The following is a 14963-nucleotide window of genomic DNA, read 5'->3' as shown; positions in this document are numbered from 1 at the left end:
TGCTCAGCAAGGCTGCATTTATTTGATCAAAAACAGTAATATTGTGAAAAATTACATTTTAATAGAACTTCAATAGAACTTCAAATGTAATTTATTCCTGTGATGCAAAGCATCACATTTCAAAAATATTATAGTTTTTACTGTAATAAATGCAGCCTTGTTAAAGATAAGAGACTTCTTCTTTTTTTTTATCCTAATTATTCCAAACCTTTGACGGGTTCTGTATGTTCCGGCTGTGTTGTGATCTCATGCCCTGCCTCTCAATGCAATGCCGTGTTTTCTGAAACGACAGAAAGTCGGCACTATTCTGTTCGCCACAGTCTGTTAAATGGTTTTGACAGAATGAGGCAATGTTTACCATTTGCCTTTCTCATTCTATAAACCAAGCTGACAGGAGAAATGAGGGACATGATTCTTAAATCCCTCCAAACAGCCTAAACATTCTTTGCTTTCTCTCTGTTCACCTCTACAGGCGTTCGACTACGAGCAAAAGAAGTTATTGGCAACCAAAGGTATGTGCTTGACAAATCAAATCACAGTTAAAGCTATATACAGAGCCTTAAAGAGTGTCTCCCAGCCATCTATATTGTTAAAAACAATTCTGCTGGTAGGCTGCTGGGGGAATTGGAAACCGGTTGTGTTTAGTCTAGTGTGCCAGCAATGAACAAAGCAGGACTACAGTGTCTTCACAGGCTGAATGTCTGGCAGTGAGTAGGGTGTCATTAAAGCCCTGTTTCACATTTACGGTAAATATACTCTGCCTCATAAAGCTTCTCCACACCTCACGTCCTGTGTCCAGCGTTCTTTCTGTAAACTATGGACCTGAGAATGAGGAATGCACCCAGTGTTAACGCTTTTCTTGCCCGCACACTGTAAACAGTTCTTTGTTAATGATTTATGTTGGAACTGTATGGAAATGTGGCACACAACGTTTTATTGTAAAACTTTTGAGTTTTGACCGATTTAGCACAGTGCAGGTGAATTTGGCATCAAATTCTTGATCAACTAATTATAATTCCTGATTCCTACATCTCACAAAAAACAACAGTAACATTCATTTTATTGAATACCCCCCAGGTCATGTTTTACCACACACTGGCATAATTTTTTATTTTATTTTGTGAGTATATTAAGCTCTTTCAGAACTATTTTGTGTTGTGATATTATTTTCATGACAATTACTTCACAATTCCTCCAACAAAATTCTATGTAAATGTACCCAAATTAGCCCAAAGGCTAGTTTTCATTGGTAGTCCCTTTGCCAGATGTTATTGGCCAAAAAACTAGAGAAAGAAAAGAAACAAAATAGAAAAACAATAACAACGAAATTCAACCAAAAATTATAAATAATTCTCTAAAATACAGTTAAACAACAAATTATACAAAATGACAATAAAAAAATAAAGAAATAAGTGATAAAAAAAATAAATATAAAAGCAGCTTATCGAGATAAATAAACAACATTAAAGGGTTAGTTCACCCAAAAATGACAATTCTGTCATTAATTACTCACCCTCGTGTTGTTCGAAACCCGTAAGACCTTCGTTCATCTTTGGAACACAATTTAAGATATTTTTGATGAAATATGAGGGCTCTCTGACCCTCCCATAGACAGCAATGTAACTACCACGTTCAAGGTCCAGAAAAGTACCAAGATGATCGACAAAGTAGTCCGTGTGACATCAGTGGTTCAACTGTAAAGTTACGATTTGCGGTACTGACCCAGATCCGGCGTAATGACGTCATCACACCGGATCTGGGTCAGCGCAGGCGCCGCCACACGCTCGCGTCATGGTACTGTCGTGAACGCGCGTCCAAAGTGAAATTAGAAATATGATAGTAAGAGAAAGATTAGTGGCATACCTAATTAGATTTAGGAATAGTTCACTTTTTTTTTTTTTTTTTTTTTCATTTCTAAAGTATGAGTTTATTTTTATTATATAAAGCTCTTTTTTTTTTTTTAATTCATTTTCTACACAGAAAATAGTGTACACAGAAACAGAAAGCAATGATAAACACAATGTGTGTCAATACTAATAAAATAAGGTACAAAGCAACTACTACAAAAAAAACATCTTCTTCTGTTTCTATGTTCAGCCATGTTAAAGAAGCCAGTGGTGACGGAGGTCCGAACCCCTACTAACACGTGGAGCGGTCTGGGCTTCTCAAAGTCTATGCCTGCAGAAACTATTAAGGAGTTGCGCCGGGCAAACCATGTGTCTTATAAACCTACCATGTCAACTACATATGAGGTAAAAGCAGACCAAGCAAAAGGGCTAAGCACCTCTCTCCTATGAATTGCTGTACACTGATAGTAGTTCATTTGGTGCATTCAGTGTGTACAGTACCATATATTGCTGTGTTCTCACTGATGACGATTAGCTCTATTATTATTTTGTATTGATGCATCACTGCGGGTTTTTAGTGGAATAAACTTGATATGATTTGTGTTTTATAAGGGGTCACCTCTAGCCCTGTCCCGCTCCAACAGTAGAGAGGGGGTGGCGAGTGGCAGTGACTCGGATAACTGGAGGGAAAGGAATGGGAGCGGGCTCCCAGTACACAGCGACTTCCCCTCTCCCATCAGCCCCAAAAGGAAGCAGAACAAAACAGGTGTGCTCTTCAGTCGGAATGACTGAGCTTAGTGATTGTTTTTTTTTGTGACATGAATTCAAAGACGTGTTTTAATTACTTATGCTTAAATATCTCAATTACAAAATATCAGTATAATAGGATATTAAAGGTAATTTAAAAGATCATTTAACTTCACAAGTGAAAGAATTGAGACGATACAAGGCAACTCTGTTAACAAGCACTAATATTGCTCCTCAAGCAAACTACACAAGGAAATCAACTAACTAACAACTAACTAGCTAACACATCCTAGTTCAATATATTTTGATGTTCGAATGTTGCTAACCTAAGTTAACATCCAGTCTTTTTAGCACTGTAAATCACTGTTAGTGCCTTTTTGAAAAAAGTTAATTTTAACATGCTCTTACAAAAGAGTACTTACTACAAAAATATTATACTTTAAAAGATTATGCAAACTGAATGTAATGATTTTGGAGACTTAGTTGCGTTTAATTTGCAATTTCAGTAAATGAAAATGTATTAAAGTTTACATTTATATTAAATGCAGTTAGTTGAGAGTGTTTTTGACTTAACTAGGGCTTAACTAGGACTAGGACTAGGACTTAACTAGTACATCATTATATGTAATTATTTATATTGACTTTGAAATATGGTTAAAGTGTACTTAGAAAGCTACTGACAAGCATTTAATTTATGGTAAACTGAAATCTAATCTTAATGTTCTCTTGAATCCTGGATAAATTTGAAAATATTTCTACTTTAAATGTATTATAACACACTACAGTTAAAAACTTAAATTACAATTAAATTACAGTCAAAATCAAGTTTTTTCATATGCTTTTTATGTTACACATAAAAAAAATGTGCTTTTTTAAAGCATCACAAAAAATGACGACAAACTGTGATTTTAGAATGTACCTAAGAAGTCAACTTTTAATTTGACATTATTATAAAATTGCACTTTTTAAAAGTTTAAGTGTGTTCTGCTCTCTTTTAGTACTTTAGGGTTTTTGTTTCATCCATATTATATTATCAGCAAGTGCAGTTTTTGAAAAATATATTTTTTAAATTTGATGTATATTACAAGTGCTCCTTCAAAACAATTAAATACACTTGTTTTTCACAAGGCTATGAATGCGGTTTGGCCAAAACAAGGTATCTGCAAAGCCTTAAAGTGCTGATTGATAACCAGGTAGGCACTTAACCATGATTTTATGTATTTTGGATTAGAGCACTACCTAAGCAGCAGCAACTACATGGACTGCATCTCGTCGGTGATGGGAACTAATGGCTGTAATCTCAACACATCTTTCAAAGGATCAGATCTGCCTGAGCTCTTCAGTAAACTTGGCCTCGGGAAATATACCGACGTCTTCCAACAGCAGGAGGTACAGACGGAGCTGCTGATATCTTCTCTATCAATGTTGTTGTTTGAGATGAGAACATTTAAATGAGCTTTAGATGATTTCTGCCACCGGGAGGTTGTTTTTATGTCTTATGACTATTAGCGCTTAGCCTGTTTAGGCTGCACAAAGTGCACGGAACTCAGCAGAAATCATGTTGGAAATGCACTTTAAATCAGTCTTTGGCTAAATAGGCTTTTATGAAGCAACATGAAATACTGGAGCGACCAGCTGACTCATTTTTTGAATGGCTTGACAAGTTGTCAGGCTTGAAAAGTTCCACACAACAATTTGGATGTAAATTTTCCATTTCTCATATATATATTGGATTTCATGACAGTCAGGTCTGTAATAATTCTGAATGACCAACTCCAATTTAATGGCTTTTAATCAAATAAATTCTCAATGTAGTAACATAGAGATGACTTCATTTTCTGTGGAGCCACAGCTCTGTTACGCAGCAGAAACACTGTCAGTGTGACAGCTCTATCTGGCTTGCATGTATGCTGTCAAACTGGCCCGGGGTTACAATGACGCAACTTCCAGCACAGAACTGAAACCCTCAGAATAGCCAAAAAGATCTGTAATTCACACATTATGCCAAGTCCTGTATTTCAAGATGCCAGAGATAACATTGAGGAGTACAAAATTTGGTTCTGGCTTTTATCTTATAAACATATCATCAGAAAGTTAGAGAGAGCGCTGTGGTGCAGTGGTCAGTGCACATGCACTTAGTCGCAGGTTTGATTCTGCACTGTTGTACCATTCTCCCTCTTTCTCCCCACAGTAATTTTTCTCTAAAAGTCCAAACTAAAAATACAGTTTGTGTCTGTTTCTCAGATTGACCTTCAGACGTTCCTCACGCTGACCGATCAGGACCTGAAAGAGCTCGGCATCACTACATTTGGAGCCCGCAGGAAAATGCTGCTGGCCATTTCAGGTCAGTTCCCTTCCAAACAAACAACTGGGGCTGGCACAGTAGCATTACCAGCAACATTTCACAATTCTTTATACCTTTCTCGATTCCACAGCAATCAATCAATCAATCAGTAAGTGCAGTCAATCGATTAACTCCTAACATTACAATTTGTAATCCTAATTATAGTTTCACATTGAATCTCCAAAAGTAATGCAGAAACATCATGAAGACTGTATAATTTAAATATCCATCTATTGCTGTCTTTTACCATGAATTATAAATAGTCCAGTATCGCCAATACCAAAACTGTTACTGATGCCTCTAAATAGATTTTACTCAATTTCTGGGAATAAATAGAGAGACAATATAGCCATTCAAAATTATAGTAAGATTTGTGCCATCATTTTAAACATTTAATAGACCTAAACTGTTACAGAATATTAAAAACTTTTAATTTAAGTGAGCTTAAAACAATGTTCACATAAACCCATTATAATAAATGTCACATTTGTCAATGCCTTTAATATAGTTCGTTGTATATATTACTATAGTGATGCTTCTGTTGATATCATCTATGTTTTTCCCACTAAGTTTATTTTGTGCATTCATTTTCATAAATAAGAAAATTAATAAGTAAAACAATTTGTAATTTTTATATTTTAGTATTTACACTTATTTCTGCAATTTCACCTGCAGGTCTTCATCACTGCGACAAGCATGTTACTGACTTTATCAAAAACAGGCAACCAGACAGCCACATTTATTATTAATTATTTATTAGTATGTACTCAAGTTAACAAATAGCAATAAAGCTGGCATGTATTTTCAGGTATTTCTCAATTATTTATTTATTCTGGCCATTTAAAAAAAAAAAATGGTTTTTTGATTAATATCAATGGCAATAATAGACAGGTGGCAGGTCTGTTAGGTTGATTGTAATACACAGATCTGATATTTTTGTTGTATATTCACCGAAGACATACTGTTTGCAGTAATATAAAGAACTTCGTTTGACTGTTCATGCACACAGCTGCATTACCGTGAGCACTTTTCTAAGAGAACTTACTCAAATACATATGTGATTATTGGAAAACAGCCACTCGTTATTCAGACAGCCCTCAGGTACCAAATTGAGTCAATATTTAATGCAGAAACACTGGTCTTGTTACATTTCTTAAGAAAGTTTAGTATCAACTTGATACCAACTAACACAAAAATAACCGTGATAGCAGATGGACACAACATGCCATGCAAGATTTTCCTTTTTAATAGCTTTGAATAATTTGGACAGCTGCAGGTATTTGGGATTACGATTATGATTTATTGAGGTGTCAGAGATTAAATTGGATTTGGCTTTCCACTTGTGTAACCGGCAAGGGTTGACTGACTGTCCACATCCCAGCATGACAGCAAGTGGAAGTGACAAGCTTGGCCATTAGACATCTCGAACATCTGTGATATATTTTGACCACCCACTGCTCGATAACCATAATGACTTCCTGCAGTCTGGCAAGGATATTTACTAAAACAAAAACATTGTTCCTGTTTTATCAGCCCCGTGGTTGGAGAATAAAACACAATGCCTGAGGTTGAGGTAGCCCTTTCACCGTTAAAAATGAAGTTGTGGTGCAGATGGGATACTAAAGTGTAGAGGTACGAGGAAGACAGGAAATGACTGCAGGCCTGTGTTTCTTTCTCTGACTGACCTCGGACACAATTTACTGTAATCTGGGCTGATGCAAGTTTGGTTCCAGTGAGAGAAATGTCCTGCCTTTTGTCCTCTACAGCAGGAAAATGGAACATTGGCACCGTCAAGCCCACTTACATAAATGAGATCTGTCATCTAAAAATCATAATGCAAAAACTGAGCTGTCAAAAAACTAGTGAGCTGTCAACATTGGCAGCGTTTTAAGGTTGTATACCTTATTTTGACCAATTTTTAAGGCACACTGCAGGAGAATGCCACAAGCTAAATAAAAAAAATAAATCAAAACGAGAAAAATGTTGATTAGAAATATATTATTCATTCTTTGCTGAAAAGTATTAATAAAAATAAGATATTTATTTTAAAATGTGCTGTTTTACCCAATATTTGTATGTATATCTGTATGTATAATTACTAATGTATTTCATGTTGTAGAACATGAAAATATCTTGAGCTTCAAAATATCCACTGATTTCGGGAAGATGGAACTGCTAACTTGATGGAAATGCTATCCAAATCAATGTTAATAATTTGGTAGAAGCGGTTGATTCATCCATGCATTTGTTTTATATTTTAAAAAATGTTTTGACCTTGTTATTTGCAATATGGAGAAAAGATCTGTCACTACTTCCATTTTACTGTGATATTGACATGCATGTATGCAGTGTAAACTATGAATATTTAAGTATTCTTTTTGTTTTGACAGAGCTGAACAAGAACCGAAGGAAGCTCTTTGAGCCGCCCAACATCCGCTCCTCGTTCCTGGAAGGGGGCGCCAGCGGTCGACTGCCACGCCAGTTCCACGCAGACATTGCCAGTGTGAGCGGGCGCTGGTGAGCCCATGCCAATGCACCAATGGATAGCCTGAAACTGCACAAATTCCCATTCCCAACTCCAACCTGATATACAGTACTGGACCAAAACCCGGACCTTCTGAAACTGTGCCAAATAAACACAAAAAAAGTCTATGGATCAGAGGTTAAGGGTCAAAGAACTGTTGAATATTATATGCAGTATGGTACATTATGCAATATGGTACTCATGTTACAATGAAGGAAATGCAGTGAATGATCATTGGAGCTCCTGCACTGTGCTTGTATATGGATCAGGCAGATTTTATTTATATGCTTGTCTTAGGCTTCGACATACTAATTCTTTGCACTTTAAAAAATGCTAAATATTTTGTCCATGGACAGATTCGCCTGACTAGATGCGCCTGGATTTTATTTAAAGCACTTAAATGGATATCAAGCCAAAGTGTTCTGCACAAATTATCCATAAGGGAAGCTTATCTCATCCCACAGTGAAATCACCAGCCTGTTGTTATTACTTATGGATCTTAGTCAGAGTAGACAGCATATTGCATTTGAAAGAAATGAAATGGAGTGTACGTCTATCCCTCACAGGCTTGTTTTCATTCAGGTCAAATTAAAATAGTCTACCCTGACTGAATTCCACAGTACATTGTCTATATAGTATTTCTAAACCTATAAATAGTTTACTTTTAAAGGGAAAATGAAAAATCTACATTATTTTAGTATATGACTTTAGTTCTTCTATGGAACTCAAAAGAAGATACTTCAAAGAATGTTTCAGCTGTTTTTGTCCATACAGTGAAAGTTAATTGAGTGCACTAGTTGGTTCTAGAAGTATTTTTGCCATTCATTTTTTTCCCAAAGGGATTATGTAAAAAAAAAAAAAAAAAAACTTATTTTAAAGTGTTAAAAGCTAGGAACCAAGTCATTTTTTGTACAGATGCATGGGTAATGTAATATTTCACCACAAATTCTGCTGTTATAAACAATTATTTTAAAAATGAGTTGAAAATACAGCTACAACTGGGGTTCAATCGCTTTAAGGAATTTGAGCACATATGAAAAAAGATGTATTATTATTTAGCAACCACCCAAATCAATGATTTAAAAGAGCATTTTCTGGTAATTCCAGGTAATTTACCATAGAAATATGACATTTTTTAACATTTATGGCTGTTATAGCAACACCTATAGTCCAATATCCATAAAAGTTGGCATGCCTCTTTAGTATTATATGCTGCATGGGCTCACCATATTTCGTAAAGTTCCGAGTTTTCGTTCAGGAATTATAGGCTTTTAGGTATATTTGGCCACACCCATAGTTAACCAAAGAGTAAATTTCACTTCTTTTTTTTTGATAATTATTGACCTAGAGAGTCCAGAGAATTGTACTGCAGTGGTTTTGTTGAGATTGAGCAAAAAAACCTATAGGACTAGTTCGCAAAAGTAGTTTTTTTTTAAATAATCTTGAATAATTAATGAACGATTTTTTTGACAATAGTAGTTCTTGAGGAAAAGTTGTTCAGAATGAGGAGATCTAACATATGATATGAATATTGTGTGTGTGGGTAAAACGCTGCATGATTTCTTGCAAATTTCTCGCAGACCTTTAGGGCCATGAGTCAAACAGGCCCACGGCATTACATTCTGATCGGCCTCTGTTAACCCCCATCTAATATGTGATCACAATTCATTGGCGAATTACGGCCATGATTTTCAAGATAAATGAACGTGCTCATAGACAGCGGTGGCACTTTGGACACAGACACTGTGTGTGAATTTTCAAGTCAATCAGACTAACGGGTGCATAGTTATAGCCATTTTTATGTTTTAGTCCTATTATAGCGCCACACAGTGGCCAGACTCTTTTTCTCATGTAACCTCAGATTGAGGTCTTACATATGCATATCGAGTTTTGTCTAAATTTCTTATTCCATTGAAAAGTTATAGCTGTTTTAGGAAAAGTGCCCCTCTTTCGAACGTTTTGGCATCCCTTTACGACGGTGAGTCGAAAACGAATTTTTTTTTATTAATTTTTGATATTCCCTCTCCAGAGAATTTTTTTTTTTTTTTTTTGAAGTTTATTTCCGATCAGGTGAAAAACCTAGGACTAGTTCGCCAAAGTAGGCTTTTCAAAAAATACAAAAGATTCTGTGGTGATTGAATCCGTATAATATAAGTCATTTGAGTCTTCAACAAGTACTTTAGGAGTTATTAGCGATTTCGTACTTTTGACTGCTGTAGCGCCACCCTCAGGCCAATCGGGGCAAGCCTTGATGACGTTGTAGACATGGCGGGTACTACCAACCCTCAAAGTTTCAGGTCTCTACGCCTTATGGTTTGGTCTGCCCGATCACTTTTAGGTCAGAATGGTGATCTTTGAAAATCGTAACAATTACGATAGGGTTTCAGCGCTACACGCTTGAACCGCTCGCTAATAATGTGAACAGATGGCTTTAACAAAACATTTATCTCAGAGCTCACAACAGTCTTTAAAGGTTTATAAGCTACCATTAAAAATCAGTTTTTAATTCTAACCCAACTCTTGCACTCTTTATGGTCCAAGACAACATTAGACACCACTGACTTTCAATGTATGGACAAAATATTGTTTTTCACAGAAGAAGGAAAGTCATGCAGAATTTTTGGATAACCTATCCGTTGAACTGTTAGTTTTAGAGCTTAATGTCAGCCTGTCAGTAGTAGCTTTCTCAATAGCGCCTCAGAAGTGCAAATTACACCAGCTCTCTTTCAACCACCTTCCTGAATGCCACAGACCACAAATCTTCACAGGCCTCACTCCCCAAACCGAGCTTTTTGTAAAGCTTTGAATTCCTCTCAGACCAGATCACGGCTTAATCCATGGCTTTTCTCCTGCACGCGACCAAAGTCTGTGCTGCTTTCTTGAGCTCTAGTCTTCCTACGCCCTCTAACGCGTTTTGTTTGCTTCTCTCTTCTCCATCTTCTCTCGCCATTCTTATGTGATCCCAACACGCTCATCATATTCTTCAGATATTCCCAAAGCGAGTTTTTCAATTCTGACTATATCTAAAGCTGTGAATGTTGCCAGATGTACTCCGAAGGATTGAAACCACCAAGTGCCTTTTGTCTTGCACTGACAACTTTTCCAAAGTAATCAAAGACTATCGATCTCTCAAAGGTACAAATGTTTTACTAGGAAGTACCACTTACAAGTAATCTCGCAGTGCATTGCTTTATCTTTACATGTACGGTATATATTTCGTATTTTCATTTAGCTCTTGAGTACGTTGAAATTGTACCTCACGTGATAGAGGTACTATTTAAGTTTGTATTGTCTTATTATGAGTGTTTATAGACTTTTTAGCAGTTTGCTTTGATAATTTACAGACAGTAGCAATCAATCAGTTTGTGTAATGATTTGTAATGTTTGTTTTTTAATCAGATTGAGATGACAAATGAGTGAAACAATAGCTCTTGGTGTTGCCTAAAAATATTAATAGTAATAATAAAATGCAACAGACTATGCAAAGAATCACTTTGCCATTTTAGATTTTAATGTTTCCGTTTAAGCACATACTGTACGCTTTTATTGGTTGTCTCTTGTTTTTTAAAACGAATGAATTTTATAGACTTTGTTTTCAGTAAATTGCTTGATACTGTATATCTTAGATTAGTGCCTTTTATATGCATCAAATGCCACTTTAGTGAGAGACCAAGTGTAATTCGTGTGTAGAATTGTTTTGTTCTCTCCCTAAGAGGGAAAAATAATGGACAAATGACGTCTTAATATTCTGACATGGCCAGCACATTTTTGAGTATTTTTGGCCAAAGTCAAATGCGTAACCTCTGGGTTATGAGGTTACATACATCATGTGCACAAATATACAGAGCAGTGATGTAAAAACGGGATATTAAAGCACATTAACCAGTATTGTTCTTCCAAACGTACATTAGCTGGCCAGTGCCTTGGAAATGACTTTTAAAATCTGTGAGCTTGGCACAGATTTTGTAATATACTCCATTGTAATGTTCTCTGATGATACATTTGTAAAATTGCCATAAATGTGGTATCGCTGAATGTTCCTTACAAGGTGTTATGAAAGAATAAAGCATATGCAAACCTTTTCCATCTTATGTATTCCGCTACTGCTTTGTTTGTACAATGGCATTTAAAGGGATAATTCACCCAAAAATGAAAATTCTGTCATCATTTACTCACCGCCAAATTGTTCCAAACCTGTATGAGTTTATTCCTTCTGTTGAGCACAAAAGAAGATATGTCGGTAACCAAACAGTCGCTGGTAGCCACTGACTGAAAAAAAAATACTATGGAAGTCAATGGCTACCGTCAACTGTTTGGTTACCAAGCATTCCTCAAAATATCTTCTTTTGTGCTCGACAGAAGAAAGAAACTCAAACAGGTTTGGAAAGACATGAGGGTGAGTAAATGATGACAAAATGTTAATTTTTTTGGGCCTGACATCTGGTTGGCTTTGTGTATTTAAAAATGTGTACTTGTTACATAATGACTCATTTCCCTCATTAGTGACAATAGCATCTGTAAATGTCTGACTAAACTAGATGTAGTGGCAGTAGAGGGGAAAGACTAGCGTAAAATGTGCTTTAAGATGAACCGCACCCAGTAATAGCTTATGAGGCTCTGACTGATTACAATATGTCACAAACATGTTAGTGATCTCAGTGAAATCCTTTGCTTAAACACACACATGGACTTTTGGGAAATGGATGTTCTTTTATCTGTTTTTATGTCACAAGCAGATATGAATCTGTAAGGAACAGAACAAAGAAGTGCAGTCTGAAAACTGGGTGTAACTGTTTTGATATTTTACTAGATTGTGTTTTTTCTGGATTATCTCTGAGCGTACTGTAAATCAGGCCTGGAAATGGAACAGGACAGCTTGTGGCTGGAACAAGAGGAAAAAAAATTAATTTTCCTCTGGCAAGCTCGCATTCCAGCTTTTGAATCTCGCCACATTGTCTGGATTGTGGATACAATGTGAAGAGAGTGTCCAAGGGTTATTGGGAGGATGAAATATTTTATTTCACCACAAAAAACTCAATCGCACGAGAATGAACTCATCCAGACATCTTTTCATAAACAGATATAAACATGAAAGAAAGAAAGGAAGTTATTTATTCATTTAGATTGAATGTGTGTACTCGCTTAAGCTGGACCAAAAGAGCTTATTTTTTTTCTAGTTCTGGTGAACAGACTATGTTGTGTCACAATGTATATTCTTTTGAGAAGCTAAGGAGATTTTTGAACTCATCTATAAAATGGATGTCTTTTTTTGTCTGATCAGATTATCAATCCCAATATCAGATACCATTGCAGACTCTCTCAGATTTTGTCTTTGTAATAATATTTAGCAGAAATCAGACACTGTTGCCATTTTCTGAAGTGAGAATTTATGTGAATAATATAATGTAATTATTTAGATAGTTATATAAACATTAAAGTTTATTACGGCCAACATATCATATTGGCAATTAATATCAATTTGTGTGTAATAGCTACCGACATCAGTTTATTATATAACAGCAAGAAATGTCAAAAGAGTGTATGGAGGTGTTTTCAATAATATTTAATAAAATTTTTGATTAGATAATTTTATGACTGACAAAAAAAAATATTCTAGTGGAAGTGAATGTAAAAGCTACCAAACCTGAATTCCACAGTTCAGGTTTTTTCAGTTAATTTAATCTATTATTAATATGCTCATTAATTCACATTATGTTTATTACATATGCTCATTATAAATAGGAGTAAGAAGAGTTACATCTCACAATAAGAGTTTTGGTCTTGGATCAGTGTTTGGCTTTCACATAATTAAGAATAAATGATTACACTTTATTTTAAGGTGTCCTTGTTACAGTGTAATTATACATTTAAGTACTGAGTAATATTAATGAACTACATGTACTTACTATATGGTTAGAGTTAGGATTAGGGTTTCTTGCATGTAATTATGCATAATTAATTGTTATTATAATAGTAAGTACATGCAACATGTGTAACAAGGACACCTTAAAATAAAGTGTTACCGAATAAATTAATTTGTTGTTTTTACAGCATCAAATATAAACGTCATAAATACTCTATATTTCTGTAAGACGTTAATGAGCTTTGTGTTTATGCCTTTATTAATATAAATGCGTTACTGTAGTTTGTTCTCCAACAGGGGGCGCTAAGGCATGAATTTGATCAAATTTGACTTTAAAATACTGGTCCACCAATATTTAGCTTTATTAATTATCTGCATCTGTCAATAAGTTTTCCTTTTTGGTCAGTTAGTGTCAGATTTATATTTCATTTCTATCACATGGAAGCACTGATTAAAAACAGTAGCCCACATTTGTACATGAGAATAATAGATTACCTCAGAGCAGCAATATTTTCATTATCTATTATATATGAATGTGATATACCTGGATCTCATCCATCACCTCAAGTGCCTGTATCATCTTCTCACACGCTGGTGGGTTTTGCCTCTGTTTTGCATTCTGTATGTGCTCATGCACCTTATTTACATTCAGAAGCCCTACTGCATCCCTTACCAGCATAACAATCATTTGTATATTAGATTTAAACATCAGTAGAGAACTGGACTGAAACATTTCACCTCGTCTGACACTGACCTTCATGCGTTGACAGGAAGACAGGTCATATGAGGTGATCTGATCTATTTATGGGATGTACAATCACTGTGAAATACGGCCCGTTATGTAACGGACCCCAAACCACTGTCTCTTAGACACACGCAAACCTGGACAAAACAGAAAGGAGAATATGAAAAATCAACACTAATACGCTTTTTTTCTTTCTTTCTTTCTTTAGCATTAAATCCTTGTCCTGATTAATTTTGCCACAAACAATGCAGACTTTACATGTCAGTAGAATAATTAGGCACAAGCTATAATCAATAGTGTGTTCCTCTAGTCATTACAGCCCTTGGCAATACAAACAAATCATTTAAAGCTTTGTGAAGGTAATTTTCTATGAAGGAAATGGAAAATCTACCATCAAATATATGTCATTCAAGTGGATTCAATTATATAGAGGAGCGGGGCTAGTTGTCACAGGGCTTTCGAGTCACTAATCCAATCACACAAATATTGGTTTTCTCCAACAGTTGTTTTGTATGTTGGTTTCAAAATCTAGATAAAAATAAAAAAAAACCTTGTTGGTTAAGAATAATTTTTGTGAAAAAAAATGTGTCTTGTAAACTACATTTCCACCATCATTGATGTAATTGTGTACATTTCATTGTATAAATGTGGATAGTAGTTTTATTCAATTCATTAATTACAATATATTGGCTATAAAAATTGGTTGATATTTTTGTTACTTCTGTCAGGACCACTATCGTCAAAGATGATTGACAATTAGCATACAGTTTGGATTGGCGATATGGTTCTGTTCTGGGCAAGAACTCCCTGTGCATCCATGCAGCCTAGCATGGATGAGAGCAGGGAGAGCAGCGATAACCCCCCCAGGGTAAACAGAACAGAACCAACATAAA

General features: G+C 35.5%; 1 protein-coding gene across 1 annotated transcript in view; it reads left to right on the top strand.

Annotated features, from left to right (window-relative positions):
- The window catches only part of LOC107746462 (protein bicaudal C homolog 1-B-like), an 86776-nt gene extending 77304 nt beyond the window's left edge, over nt 1–9472 (top strand). Inside the window, exons 14-19 of the mRNA XM_016560684.1 lie at nt 434–512; nt 2098–2252; nt 2460–2613; nt 3826–3983; nt 4839–4938; nt 7329–9472. Of these exons, the coding sequence (XP_016416170.1) occupies nt 434–512; nt 2098–2252; nt 2460–2613; nt 3826–3983; nt 4839–4938; nt 7329–7459 (777 nt within the window). The 3' untranslated portion in view covers nt 7460–9472. The remainder of the gene's footprint in view (nt 1–433; nt 513–2097; nt 2253–2459; nt 2614–3825; nt 3984–4838; nt 4939–7328) is intronic.
- The last annotated feature ends 5491 nt before the right edge of the window (nt 9473–14963 follow it).

Source organism: Sinocyclocheilus rhinocerous, unplaced genomic scaffold (genome assembly GCF_001515625.1).
Source record: "Sinocyclocheilus rhinocerous isolate Xijiao unplaced genomic scaffold, SAMN03320098_v1.1 scaffold2725, whole genome shotgun sequence".
NCBI lineage: Eukaryota > Metazoa > Chordata > Actinopteri > Cypriniformes > Cyprinidae > Sinocyclocheilus > Sinocyclocheilus rhinocerous.
The sequence above is the reverse complement of the archived record's forward strand: the minus strand, read 5'-3'. Positions and strand labels throughout refer to the sequence as shown.